The sequence below is a fragment of the Papilio xuthus genome, unplaced genomic scaffold (genome assembly GCF_000836235.2).
Source record: "Papilio xuthus unplaced genomic scaffold, Pxut_1.1 DF827777.1, whole genome shotgun sequence".
NCBI classification, from domain to species: domain Eukaryota; kingdom Metazoa; phylum Arthropoda; class Insecta; order Lepidoptera; family Papilionidae; genus Papilio; species Papilio xuthus.
Genome location: NW_013530872.1, coordinates 6,791,352 through 6,805,350, shown reverse-complemented (window position 1 = coordinate 6,805,350; position 13,999 = coordinate 6,791,352). Strand labels below are relative to the sequence as shown.

At 38.9% G+C, this 13,999-nt stretch overlaps 2 protein-coding genes across 2 annotated transcripts in view; one reads left to right on the top strand and one right to left on the bottom strand.

Moving 5' to 3' along the window:
* The first annotated feature begins 28 nt into the window (after positions 1 to 28).
* Positions 29 to 4,733, top strand: LOC106115834 (serine--pyruvate aminotransferase, mitochondrial-like). Its single transcript, XM_013309417.1, has 8 exons — positions 29 to 365; positions 670 to 835; positions 1,133 to 1,325; positions 1,579 to 1,744; positions 1,867 to 2,022; positions 2,311 to 2,403; positions 3,968 to 4,216; positions 4,423 to 4,733. The coding sequence occupies exons 2-8, from the start codon at positions 692 to 694 to the stop codon at positions 4,574 to 4,576; spliced, it is 1,155 nt and encodes a 384-aa protein (XP_013164871.1). The 5' UTR covers positions 29 to 365; positions 670 to 691; the 3' UTR covers positions 4,577 to 4,733.
* Positions 4,734 to 4,997: 264 nt separating this feature from the next.
* Positions 4,998 to 13,999, bottom strand: part of sog (chordin short gastrulation) — a 77,795-nt gene continuing 68,793 nt past the window's right edge. Inside the window, exons 4-16 of the mRNA XM_013309413.1 lie at positions 11,925 to 11,999; positions 11,356 to 11,618; positions 10,761 to 10,894; positions 10,188 to 10,461; positions 9,715 to 9,996; positions 9,448 to 9,622; positions 9,009 to 9,175; positions 8,645 to 8,845; positions 8,078 to 8,257; positions 7,691 to 7,811; positions 7,366 to 7,607; positions 7,015 to 7,194; positions 4,998 to 6,921 (exon numbers count right to left, since the gene is read on the bottom strand). Coding sequence (XP_013164867.1) covers positions 6,793 to 6,921; positions 7,015 to 7,194; positions 7,366 to 7,607; positions 7,691 to 7,811; positions 8,078 to 8,257; positions 8,645 to 8,845; positions 9,009 to 9,175; positions 9,448 to 9,622; positions 9,715 to 9,996; positions 10,188 to 10,461; positions 10,761 to 10,894; positions 11,356 to 11,618; positions 11,925 to 11,999 — 2,423 coding nt within the window. The 3' untranslated portion in view covers positions 4,998 to 6,792. The remainder of the gene's footprint in view (positions 6,922 to 7,014; positions 7,195 to 7,365; positions 7,608 to 7,690; positions 7,812 to 8,077; positions 8,258 to 8,644; positions 8,846 to 9,008; positions 9,176 to 9,447; positions 9,623 to 9,714; positions 9,997 to 10,187; positions 10,462 to 10,760; positions 10,895 to 11,355; positions 11,619 to 11,924; positions 12,000 to 13,999) is intronic.

Genomic DNA, 13,999 nt, shown 5'->3' with positions numbered 1-13,999 from the left:
TTAAATTAAAAAACTTGTTCACCATAAAAGTCATAAACAATCGGCTTTTTTGGTTCATTAATATTAGGATAAGATATTTCGTAATATATATTATAATTTCTCTTTTCATTTTAATTACATTGTACTAGTCATTTTTATAAACATTTATCTCGAATAACCACAGTAAATAGTGCAAGTATTGACATTATCGATTAATGCGATCAAGGACGGAAATTAACCCCATGTTATCTTAATGCAACATCCACGGATATATATATAATGACATGAGTAAACCATTCTTCACATGGAATTGTAAAGAACAAACCGGATCTCTATAGTTAATAATTTTAAATTTTTTCTCTTCAATTTCTTTTCTCTACTATTCAGTAAGTACCTTTTTTATCTACAAAATCTAAAATACAAAGTTATAAATTTTTAACTAACACGAAAATTTTTAAGTTTAATTATTTAGCAAATTAACATAATCATCTATCGTTCCTTATAGAACTCAAGTTGGGTCATTTACTTGCCAGTAATTAATTAAATTTAAAAAGAAAAAAAAAACAAATTTTGATACAGAATAATAACTTTGTCTATTACACAATAATTAATTCTAAACCCAGCTATCTTCGCTACGCTTTATATCATCTTTTATTCACATACCCACTGTTACTGTAAAACTGTTTGCAGGCTACAAAAGCATTCATCAAAAATGAGTATACCTCCTCCAAATATTGTTGATTTTGAAATAAAGGAGACCTTGTTATGTGGACCTGGACCCTGCAACTTGTGGCCATCGGTCCGTGAAGCTCTAACCAAACCCATTATTTCACCATTGTGTGATGAATACTTTAAAGTAAGTGAGATATTATTTTTGGCACTGTATAGCAGTAATAGTTTGTAAAATAATAATTTAATAGAGGCAAGATAAGTTAATAAGGTACTCTAGGTCTAGGAGGCATTTCATCCTCTTGCCTGCCTCATTTTCTAAAATGGAATGAATTGAGAAGTAAAAAACAAATGACAGGGGAAAGATGCACATAAAGAGAAAGCAATTAATGCTTTTTTCTGTCTTATCCTCTGTCCTTAGAACATCTGGTAAGCCCGTGGTTCACCTTGAGAGAAATGTAAAGGTTAATTATTTAACTTTTAGGCTCTAGATGACATTCGCGCTGGAATTAAATATGTGTTTCAAACTAAGAGTAATCTGGTGCTGGCTATTAGTGGATCAGGTCACTCAGGCATGGAGACAGTGATCACAAACCTCGTCGGTCCCGAAGAAACCTTGCTTATTGCCACCAGAGGCATCTGGGACGAACGCGCATACAACGTTGCTAATAGATATGGTAATTAATGAGAGAGTAATGTATATATAAGTTTATTTTTATGCATGTGGACTAAACGACTGAATGATATATTGACCAGTGAGGTGTCTTTCTATTTATCTTCTTGTCCAGATTGATATTACAAAGGCACAAAACACAATATTGATGAAAAACAAATTCGAATCTCATCGAACTCGTCTTCACGTGTATAAAACGTAGAATATCTGTAACTGGATTTTTTATTTGCTTAAGTAATAAATATCGTTGCTTCCAGGTATCAAGATAATTGTGCATCGAATAGCCCATAACACCACATTTACATTGGAAGAACTTGAAAGACAAGTGGAGTTATATCGGCCGACAGCACTGTTCATCACCCACGGCGATTCATCTACAGGAACCGTGCAAAAACTTGAGGGTCTCGGCGATATCTGTCACAAGTAAGGCACATCACATCACATAATATCACATGTCATAACTTTAAATCACTTGACATCACGTTGAATCACGTCACATCATTAGAATAGCTCTCTTTGTGTACAAACTTTTTACTCTGTTACAGATACGGTACACTACTGCTGGTGGATACAGTGGTGTCTCTCGGTGGGGTCCCTTTCTTCATGGACGCATGGGGAGTGGACGCCGTGTACTCATCCACGCAGAAAGCATTGAGCGGCCCAGCTGGTATATCACCGGTTGCATTCAGCGCCAGAGCCGCGTAATTATATTAATTATTTACTTTGTGCTTTCATAAGAAGATAAAACAAATGAATCTTTTAATAGTTGTATTTGTGACAATTTGTTATAGTGTTTACTTTGACCTATGATGATTACACAAAGGGAAAGATAAATTTGATTTGATTTATCTTCGTATTTCGTTATGAATAGATTCTATAGCTCGTAAGTAAACGTATCAGTTCCTACGTGATTGAATCCCATCTTGATGGATTTATCATTTGTTATTTTATATTTGCGAAAACGATATACCGTATTGATGTTGTTTTAGGGAGAAAATAAAGAATAGTAAGCATAAGATGCCGTTCTATTTCGACATCACTTTGTTGGCCGAACAGTGGAATTGTTATGGGAATACACGATAGTAAGTACATAATCATATAAGTAAATAAAAATATATAAGTCGAAACTCGGTAAAGTAAATAAGAATATCAATTTGACATGTCAAATATTGAGTACGATTCTCAGTAGACTGATTTTTTTAATTTTGCATACAAAGCTTTAACGTTTTGCAATATACTAGTTATCAAGAATATACTTTACATGTGATACACGGAGATTAAGATAGTCCAATAAACAAGCTCTCGGGTGTGCAACTATTCAATAGTAACTATCGTTCCCGACTACGTCCGAGTTGAAGTAAATTGATATGAATTGAAGTAAAGAACATAGTCTGGAAGAACGCATAGTAACCTATGCGTTCTTCCAGACTATGTTCTTATTCCATGCTAAATTTCTTCACCACACACCACCATTAAACACCATTGCCTGCGACTGCGAATCCCTGAGTAGATCAAGAGTAGTAAAATATTTGGGAGTCCTCATAGACGAAAAATTAACTTTTAAAGACCACATTGAATCGCTTTCCTCTCGAGTCCGAAGAGTTATTGGTATCATGAGAAAACTACGAGATGTAAGCAGTTTAGATATTTTAAAAAGCATATACTCTGCGTTGTGCCAATCTCTTCTGACATATTGCATAACTTGCTGGGGTTCTGCGAGTGCTACCAATATGATCCGAATTGAAAGAGCTCAACGTTCCGTCTTAAAAGTTATGCTGCGAAAACCTTTTCGGTACCCCACCAAAGATCTATACAGAGATTCTGACACTCTTACCGTAAGGCAATTATACTTGTACAAAACTGTGATGATGGTTCATAAAAGTTTGCTTGGATCCGCTGAACACAAAAATAGGTTGACTCGCAGAGTCTACCTTTTACCTATGCCATCAGTTAAATCCTACTTCGCACAACGCACGGGCTCCTTTATTCAATTTCATATTTATAACTCTGTAGTTAAACGCTGCGACTTGTTAGAAAAATCCCTACCACAAGCCAAATCTACCTTACTGAAGTGGCTGCTAACTTTAAATTATAATGATACTGAGAATCTTTTGAAGATACAATCCTAGAGCCTTTAACATATTTATCTCATCAATTTATATAGCCGTACATACACATTTATATTATATATTTAACTTAAGTTTTTCTTCTTTTCATTAACTTAAATTTTGTTTTTTATTATATGTATACCGGAGTAACTGAATTGTTAAATGCTAAAGTGTCGTGAGTGTGGGTTTTGTAATTTTGCGGACTGAATATTATATACCTATCTGAATATCGGTGCCCACGATACAGGCATTGCCTAGTGTGGGCATCACTAGATTATCCAAATTAACCATAAATGGTAACTTAGGTCTAATTTAATTTCTTAGTTATGTGCAATTTTATTATGTTAGTTATTGTTTCTTGGTTTAATCTGTATTACCTATAATATAAACTTTTCTTTCTTCTTCTTCTTCCAGTCCTTACATACTAAACCCAAACATTTTATGACTGCCTAGTACTTTCCACGCCTAAACTTATCCCTTCCCACCACAATTGTTATTTTCTAACATACCGTTAAGCATTACTTTTTGATTTCTTCAGTTATCATCACACGATGTCGCCTCCCCTTGTATGGGCGCTGCGAGAATGTCTTCGGCAGCTAAGCATAGAGACATTAGAGAAGTCATGGGAGAGACACGCAAAGACAACCAGACACTTCCACGAGCGCGTCCAACGCCTTCCTCTAGAGTTTTTCGTACCGAACCCTGAACACCGCCTTGCAACCGTTACTACTTTAGCACTACCAAAAGGCTACAACTATGACGATGTCATCAAATATGTTGAAGAAAAGTAAATTATATATTTTTTTCTTTTTAAAAAGTAAATTCCGAATGTCGATCGCCAGCTTTACAAATATTTCTTTTAGTAATCGTCTTGTGAAGTTAAATGAAGAAATGAAATTTTCTAATACAAAACATAGTATACTGTAGCAGGCTTTGGGTTATATCTTGTAATGAACTGACATAGCATATTGATGATGAATTCTATTTTTTCAGGCATAAAATCACAATTTTCCCAGGACGAGGACCGACGGCTGATAAGTCCTTGCGCATTGGCATCATGGGTGTGAACTCAACTGGTGCGGTTGCGGACGCTCTCGCTGACGCTTTGGCAGATGCTCTACAAGCTTTAGTTAAGTCATCTCTATAATGTACCAATAAAGTTACCGATATATTTTAATTGCACATAAGGTAATATTGACAAAGTAAAGATAAGATAACTGAAGTAATAAATTCGTTGAATGTTAGGAAAATAATTACGTATCCTTTTTTCTGATTTGACATTAGGTATTAAGTATTAAATAAAGAAAAACGCTTAAGAATTCACAGGTAATTTTATTTCATTCTAAATCTGTCGTCGGTTCACAAACAATTGGCTGGTATAAAAGGTTAACATAAAAATTTATGATTCGAATACCACTTAAATGAGGAGGTTTAAATATATAATATACTTTTTTATTTACTTTAAAATTCAAAATTCCATTACATTGACCGTGTACATTGGCATACTGGATACAATTACTAAAAGAAAAAAAAACAACGCAATACAAGCTCATAGTATCCTTTATGGCTATTAGTTATGTTATTCGCAAGCCATAGGTTACTTTCCTACTGTTAGAAATATACACAAGTACTAAAAAACAAGATAACTCTTTCGTGTTTAATTAATCAATTATTATTCTTAATTTTTATTAAATGAAAAAAATATATATATTCATAAAACAAATGATAGCCAATACAACGTGAGTAAAACTATGATATACATTCACAATTTTGATGGACTAGAAACCCACAACAAAATACGCGAAATTTCTTTATAAAACATCGAGAAAAAAAAACATTTTCTTTTTGGTAATGTCTCACGATATCAGCTCCTACAAAAATAATGCCGCAAAAAAAACAAAATACGTCAAGCCGTCACTTATACTATAACTATAATATATCTAACAATAATCAAGGCAGGCATTAACTTCTAACTACATGGCATACATTCCATCACATCGAAACATTTGGACTAGCTTTCTTAATTATATTCATCTAGTAATTAAACAAAACTAGTCACGTTACACTTATATACTATCTTAATTAAAAAGTTTAATATCCAGCTTCCGTGATACAAAGTTATATATGTTTTAGTAATACATAATAAAATAATACCGAGTTATTTACAAATTATATCAGACACGTAATAGTACCAACATATACTTATGTTACATCCAATTACACTTAAATTAAACTTAAGTGTACATTTACATGAAGTTTAAATAATGATATACAAGAAACTACAAGCAAATGCACAAAACAATTACTTAATAGATTTACAATTTTGTGATGATTTCGTAACTAAATATCCAATTCGATAACAATATACAATAGAATCGTCAATAAATATCCACATAATAAGAATAGTTTACATGTAATAATTTATTTATTTACATTAAGAAAATATGGCACATCTTTAACGTCTACCCACAAACACGCGTCATGCTGACGACGCGATTGGGCCGCGCACCCGCGCGTCTCGCCTCGGCTCCGTCTAATGCGCCTATCAAAATTTCTTGACGTTTTCATAATACCAATTAAAATACCGGTGGGAAACAAAATATTTAACGTCTTAGAATTGTGTCGGAAGCCGCGTCGAGCCGCGCCGCGCCCGCGCACCCCTCCCTTATACATTCCAATCGCAAGATACATAAAAATATATCAGTCTATAGAGCGAAGCGTTCACTCACTTAGCCTAGGACACAGAGTAACTAAAAGCAGTAGTTCCACATTAACTACTAGCAGCGCAAACAACCAATTCGCAACTTTTGTTTTATTTAAGGGATATTCCTCGTCATAATCGCTATTTTAATCATTCTTAGTGATTGTTATCTTGATTTAGATTAGATGTCATATATAGTACAACAAACAATTCTAAAATACAGCCTTGAAACAAGGTAAAGTACCTTATTAAATTAGGATGTATAATCTGTTTGAAATCGTTAAAAAAATTAAAAAGTTTCCGATCTACGGAGTCGTTGGTCAAAAAAATGGAAGGTTGATGAAAAGAAACTAAGTAAGAAGAAATTTCTTAGCTTCATTTATTTGTACAATTGTTATTTTACCAACTTCCTTCCAACACTGGTTAGTTAACTCTACTGAACTCTTTACTGTGTCTTAAGAGTTTGCATCTTGAAGGAAAGATGTAGTACATAAAGCACGGCTCTGTATAAAGTTCATTAAAAGACTCAAACGAGTACTGTTACCGCTGTTATTACGTAGATTGTGTCTCCAAGAGATTACTTACTAAGTGAACAAAAGTGTCTTACGAAGTGAAACGCAAGCGAGTTGCTACTGCTTTTAGTTAGTGTAGTCGCGCGGCGCTCAGCTCGGCGCGGGGCGAGGGGCGCGCTGTCGGCGGTGACGCGCGCACGCGCAGCACGAGTCACCGCGCCGACGCCGCGCACACGCAGCACGCCCGCAACGTTTACGCACGCACGTCACCTCGCCGTCCTGGAAAATTAACAAAAGTTTATGATAAAATAATAGTCATTGACTTAAATAACCACGTGCTAATTATAAAAGAAAATAAGAATGCTAGGTCACCTTGCAGCGGCAGGTGACACATCTCTGCTCGCCGTGCGAATGTATGGAGGGGTGCACCTCCTTGCCGTTTGGCAGAGGTCCATCAGGGAACTTGCACCCGCCCTCTGCCAGGATCTCTTCTGCAGTCCGCGGCGCTCCCTGGTCTTTCGGCGTCTCTTCCTCCACTTTTTTAATTTTTTCCTAAAAATAAGATTATTTTACGATTTAAATTATATTTCTTTTAAAATACTGAAGCACAAACCTTAAATGATGACTTAAAATGTACACAACCACATAAATAAAAGTCTCTTTATGTAAATTTTGTCAGTTAGAGAAGGAAGGAACTTGCAAGTTTATCAGCGTCATATTTACCTCTGGGCAGACTCTGCAGCATGCTTTCTTGTCGGGTCTGTAGGCATCCTTCTCGGCACAGCGGAGGGGTGGGCAGCGTACGCGAGGGCAGCGCACCTGGCGCGTTGCGAAATCACAGGTACACACGGCGCACAGGTCGTATCCGTCCGGCACCAGGTACGGATGCCATGAGGAGCCTGGCGCGTGGTACTGACCTGCTAGGTGGCATCCATGTGACTCGTTCCACACCGCTGTTGTAGAATCTGTAAGAAAGAATCGTCAAGTTATATCTTGTGTTTATACATTTACTGCCGGAATACAAACATAGATTACATTGTAAACTTACTGGTACAGATGGGGCAGCACTGTCCGGGCGGTTGTATGGTGGGCGTGGCACAAGTTACGCGCGGGCAACGTACTGCATCGCAACGCAGCACGCCGTGCACGCATCCGCACATTTGGCACGACTAAAAATATAAACAAACAATTAACTAATTTTCAGATTATAATATTATTACTTATCGAAAAATCTCGTAACCTTGACTGTGGTTACATCCAAGCCAAGGTTTTTAGTCTACACTCACAATGTGTTATACGATCTCTGCATGATATTATCTTCCTTAAAGTTCTTGCTTGTTAGCATATGGTTCATCTCACTCTACCAACTTTAACACTTTAAGCTATACCATCATACTCAGTTTACTTTAATATAATTAATAAAATAGTAATTTACCTCAGTCGACATCCACTGCGCGCCATCTTCATAGAATCGTCCGGCGTAGTAGCAAGATGCAGTATTGGTCAATGAATTATCAGGTGGTGGAGCTTCCACGTGCGTTGGCGAGTAGCCCGCGCCCAGCTCGTTGTCTGACGTCCACGGCACCGTCGGCAGACAAGATGGCGGCACGCTTATCTGTAATACGAAATTTACATCGATATTAGCTTACTAACATTAACGTAATGAAAGAAAAATATACATAAGTGATCTTTACTCTTTGTTGTGTATTAATGACATTCTCTTACCTTATTTCTTGACGAGCCTTGTTAGCGTGTAAAATGAAGTACGCAATTAATAGAGACAAAATACTTTATACTGAACTTATTATTGACTTGGATTTTTAATTAGTTTTCTTCTATCTTCTTCAGAGATGATCAAATATTTTGTATACGAAAGACTTAATTACAATCAGGGGCTCAGATAACGAATTTTTATCGAGCATTTCCCCGCAGGCAACACTTTAGAAGTTAAAACATGCATGCACACTCCATACACCGAAGCTCCAATTATCCACCAACCAACCTGTGGTACGCGCGTGCGCAGTAGCTGTGTGACGTTGTCGGCCGCGCGTACGTTGAGATGCGCGGTACCAGCCTGCAATGCTGCCAGCTCGGCGGGCGCGGGCTCCAGCACGCAGCCCTCCGCCCCGCCCAGCGCACGCGCACTACCGCTGTGCGTCTCCAGCCACGATGACCAAGCACCGGTCGCCCCGGTCACTACCACCTGCAACAATATCATTAAAGAATTGACACACAAAACTATACTGCAGGCAGTATAAAAGATATTTGAAGGAGTCGTTGTAGTCCTTAAAAAGTGAATGTAGTTAAGGTATACTTAAGAAGTTTGTCGATCATGCACAGTTCAGTTACTATGAATTAAGTCGTACCTCATACTGTATACCGCAAAGTGAGTCGACGGAGAGCCAGGCGAGGCCTGCCATAGGGGTTAGCGTGGTGGGCGTGCGAGCGTCAGTCCGACGCAGCAGCGCCGGCCCCAATCCTGCTGCGTCCGGCAGCGAGCGAGACAGCAGCCGCCCGCGGAGGATTGGTGGTCCTGAAATTAAAAGTTAACAAGTTACATTTAAATTGCACGTCAAAAGTTTCTTATCCTTAAACAACTTCTTCACACACTAGACATTGATTCTAGCTTGTTACTCTGTGCAAATAAAAAACCTTCAATTCCCCTTCTGACAAAATATCTGTCGTTAATAGTAATTTTTTAAATCGCTTCAGTGGTCTTTTGAGTTAATCCAGAACATTTTTCTTTATATTCTCATTACTGTTCCAGAATAATTAGTAAATAATGGTTATGGAAATTGTCTGTACCTGCGTCAGCGCCGATATGCACAGCGAGTTGGTCCTCGTAGAGCGGCGGGAAAATGCGTGCGCTAGGTCGCGCCAGCACGCCCACACGCGTGTCTAGGATCTCCACCTGCGAGTGTCGCTTGCCTTGCTCCTCGACTAGAGTTATTTTAGGATCTGATATCCCCAAATTGTCAACCTGAAAGCGATAATAACGCATAAGTCCTGTGTTTTTATCACTGCTGTATCTGCTGTTCTGAACAGAAGTTAAACTTGAAGTTAATTTCTTACCTGTATGTCATATACTAGGGACCCTTCTTTGTCGATATATATCAAAGCAAGGCCCTCTGGAGCAGGTGACGCTGGGGCCCTCTCGGCGACCAGACAGGCGTGGTAAACCTCGCAGGCCGCCTTTTGTCGCACTGCACCCACTATGCGCCGCTCCACCGTGCCTACCTCCTGCACCGCCAGCAGTAGTCTCCCACGAGACAACGACCTGAGTTCTGCGGCCGAGACTGGCGTTGATACTTCTAATATGTTCATTTCGTAACCCGGCTTGGGAACTTTTTGAATCTGGAAGGATAGAAGCAAAAATGTCTAGGTCAAAAATACATATATAGGTTAGTTATTCCTAATATCAGGCTTGACTGCTAGATTAAAATTGAAAGGATTGATCCAATCTGGACTAAGACTGATCTTCTCAACATTCACAATATCGTGATATAAATTTGTCGTCTACGATAATAGATATTTAAAGTACAAACCTCGTCGATAATAGTCTGGTTTCGTTCAGGTAGAGTCAGTAGGACTCTAACCGACTGATCTCTGGCACTAAGAGTGAATATGCCATTGTAGATGATAGCCAGATGCAAACTGGGCGCTGCTCCGGCGGCTCCTGTCACAATTGCTGTACCACCCCACCAACCGCCCTCCTGTCCCAGGGTGCGGTAGTCGTCACATGCGCCGTTACCAATAGACGCCGGAGGATGTTCCGGCTCTAGTAGTGTTGTGAACATCTCAGTTGATAGTGCTGGATATCTGTTAAATCAATGTTTATAATACTTTAATTATTAATGAATTAAAATAACCAAATAGACAGGCAATTATTTTGGTTACATAATAAGATTTGTAAGAATCATTGTTAAAATTTTCGTCCTACCTACATCAATGTACAATATTAAACGCTTACTACCATATTTAGTCATGTCTACTTCGATCACGACGATCACCTAACGACTTATTAGTGTGACAAAAACAAAAAAAAATTGTCATAACATAAAACTACCTAAAGAAGTACAAGTTTAACTATTTAATCTATCAGTTGTCAGACGACGTACCTATTAATTCGTCCACTTAAAGCCTTGTCCATGGAGTTATTCCGCTCGTCGCCCCAGATCAAGGCCACGTATAGAGACCCATCTCTTAGCAACCGCTTGTACTCCCGTGGCACCCGGCGCCATACGCCGCACAGCTGAAAACAATCACTCTGTGATGTACAGACAAACAAACAAAAAACACATTGAAATTCTACACCGGCGCCACTGTGCTAAATGACATTTTAATTACGTGTCTTTAACATAAATGTGGTGGTTAAATGATCATAAAAGAGTGAATGAATGACATGAAAATATGTTGCAAAACAAAATTGACGTGTTTCTACATTGGATATACATTCTATTCCAAATCGACGCAAATTCTATTTCATTTGGAACATAGGATTACCCGTGGGTTTCTAAGATCAAAATCCCCGTTTGAACAACTTATCTCTGTTTTGTCAAAGATAAAATACAGGGATGACCAAAATCTGTGTATAAAACACAGATTTTGGTCTCAGAAAACCACGGTAATCGTGTAGTGACAAAGGTAAGACTCGTCTACAACACAAGTAACACTTTGTATAAATAATAAACGTAGTAGCATTTAATGTTGTACCTTATCAGTTTTTTCTTCGTAAGTCGCATGAATACCGGGTGATCTTTTCAATGGATGTTCGAGTAGCATTCTTCCTCCTCTATCGAGGAAGGCTAGCGAGCGAGGTTGCGTCACAATAGATGGCCCCAGAAGTACGGACCAGAACAGATGGCGACGTCTAAAAGTGAACCGAGCGGTGGCCACTCCGGGGGCGACTGCCACTCCTGTCATATCATCACGACGTATACACAGTGGGGATCGTCCTGTTAATAACGCTCCGAAATCTGTAACAAATACAAAAAAGGCCTAAGAGCAAAAAAATAAAAAATTACTCATTTTCAACACAATTCTTGTATAGTTGCTATGCATTAGAAGGAGTCGTATCGTATATATATTAATAAGTATATAGCACACATTGTCATATGAATAAATATTCCTTTCCAAGACGAAAATAAAAATCCTCAAAGAATCCTCAACACTAAATTATATTATAGTAAATATTGGTTTGTACTCTGACAAACCAATATGACGTAATATTAACAGCATTGATACTTGTGGATGGTAATTATTTATTTAGTAAAGTTGCTTACGTTTCATACTAAGCTCCTCCTCCTCGCCGCCAGTAATGACGACGGTCGGACTGTCCTCCTGCACGATATCGGGCGCTGCAACAACACAAATAAATCTCTTACACTTTATTAATACAAGGAAGTGTAATAATAGTCTATATCAAAAGTACGAACGCTGCGTGCCTATCTGCAATGAACCTAAGGTAATAAATTAAGGCGTACTAGTGTGCGCCGATGTCGGCCACAAATATCTAAAGCTGTGCTAACAAATAGAACAAGGCATAGGCAATTTCACATGTACATAAATAGGTATAGCGACACTTTCCCCGCTGGTCGACGCTATCTCGTATCTTATAAAAACATGTCGCTAAATCAATTGATGGTATGACGCAGAAGGGGGGCGTGTCGCGGGACCCCGACCCACCGCGACCGCCTCGCTCCAGTGTTATTCGATCTTAGCAGGACCGGCGTCTAGACGACGGCGTCGCAGGCGACAGCAGAATTTGTTATTTGCATAGCTTTCTTGTTGGATTTGCTTTCGACGAAAATAGAGAACGAGAGCGGTGACATTTCGCACGGCGCTTACAAAGCCCCTTATCGCTACTGATTGTTATCCCTTTGCCTTGTTACGGCACTCTATTTCAAACTTTGAAAGCACTTTTACATCTCACAAAATGTAATTATTTTGCTTTATTACAATTCAAAACACCTATTTTATCTATCCCTTCGTTTTACCTTATAAATATATGTTACAATAGCGGTATGATAAGCATTAAGCTACAAAATTGTTATAAATTTAATCACAATTTAACCACGTTAACACATCATCCTGTATATCGCAACTTCTTCAGTAGCGCTAATGATTTAATAGCGCAGACGTTAAGGAACATAAAGTATTATCGTAAACAGTATGTCACGATCAGCGACGCGAGTCATATATCTAAAACGTGAGGTTATATGAGCTTATCTGGTGCGGCTGTGGCTGCGGCGTGACGTCTGTGAGGCTGCCTGATGACCGGACCTGTTTACACTGCGAGGATCGTGATCTAGTGCCGCGCACCGCACGCCGCACGCCGCGCCGCCGACATTCATAATTCAATCTGTGAATTCATTTCATGCCCGAGACAGCCCTAAATTTATTGGCAAATGGCGCCAATGCGGCGACGAAGCGGCCTAGTGTATTTGCAAACGTAATATATGTATAGCGAAGTACCAATAAATTAGCTTCATTACAAACATTTTTCGATAGAGCAAATGCCAAACTGTCGAAAATATTTAATCCTTTAAAGCGATACATTAAACTCAAGGCCGACACGTAATATCAGATAGGTTAATGAATTTGGCGACGTCCGCATTGATATTGACTTTAATTACGCCTAAGAGATTTCAAATACATACTCCCTATATACGGTCACAATAGACGAGTAGGACGCATTGCGTCGGCGCCGGCGCCGGGGCACCTTTGACTTGCGCGGGCACACTACTAATGGGTACACTCTGTACGTACAAACGCACACATATGGTAACCAGCGCTTGTCCAATGTAACCGAGGCTTTTCTCGGTGATCGACTCATTAATGTCGTTTTGTGTCAATTTAAATTTTTCGAAAGCGACGTTTAGTTCGGGGTACGTGAGGCGACTTATTAAATCCGGCATTCTCAGTCTAGTCTCGACCTAAAATCTTTAGGCCTCTCAAACGCGGCGAGTTTTCCAATCGTATGATGTAACCGGGCGCCGCTGTGATGACTACGTGCCCGATTGATATTGGAATACGCCGCGGTACACGACCATCAATAATTCATGTAAGCTATGTAGTATAACAAAAACTTTACTATAACTACGGAGGGTTTTCTAAGAACTGCGTATCGATTCCGGCGCAAGCACTGTTAGGATGTCAAGTTTAGCTGCAGAATAGTCATGTGTGGGTGAGAAGTGGAAACGCTTTTGCCACTAGAGCACTAGCGTGAGTTGTCGGAAGCCAATTTAAGTTTAATGTCGCGACGGTTAACGGTCGATAGTACGTAAACTATGACGGAACCGGAGCGCAATACCAAAACAAAAGTAACACGCGTGATAAGTGGCGCCCTCGCTCGCGT

What these genes read in the sequence shown, in the direction of transcription:
- LOC106115834 (XM_013309417.1), top strand. Translation starts at nt 692, where the DNA reads ATGAGTATACCTCCTCCAAATATTGTTGATTTTGAAATAAAGGAGACC. An exon ending in CAACGTTGCTAATAGATATG is followed by an intron (nt 1,326 to 1,578) that starts GTAATTAATGAG and finishes CGTTGCTTCCAG; the next exon opens with GTATCAAGATAATTGTGCAT. An exon ending in GCATTCAGCGCCAGAGCCGC is followed by an intron (nt 2,023 to 2,310) that starts GTAATTATATTA and finishes ATGTTGTTTTAG; the next exon opens with GGAGAAAATAAAGAATAGTA.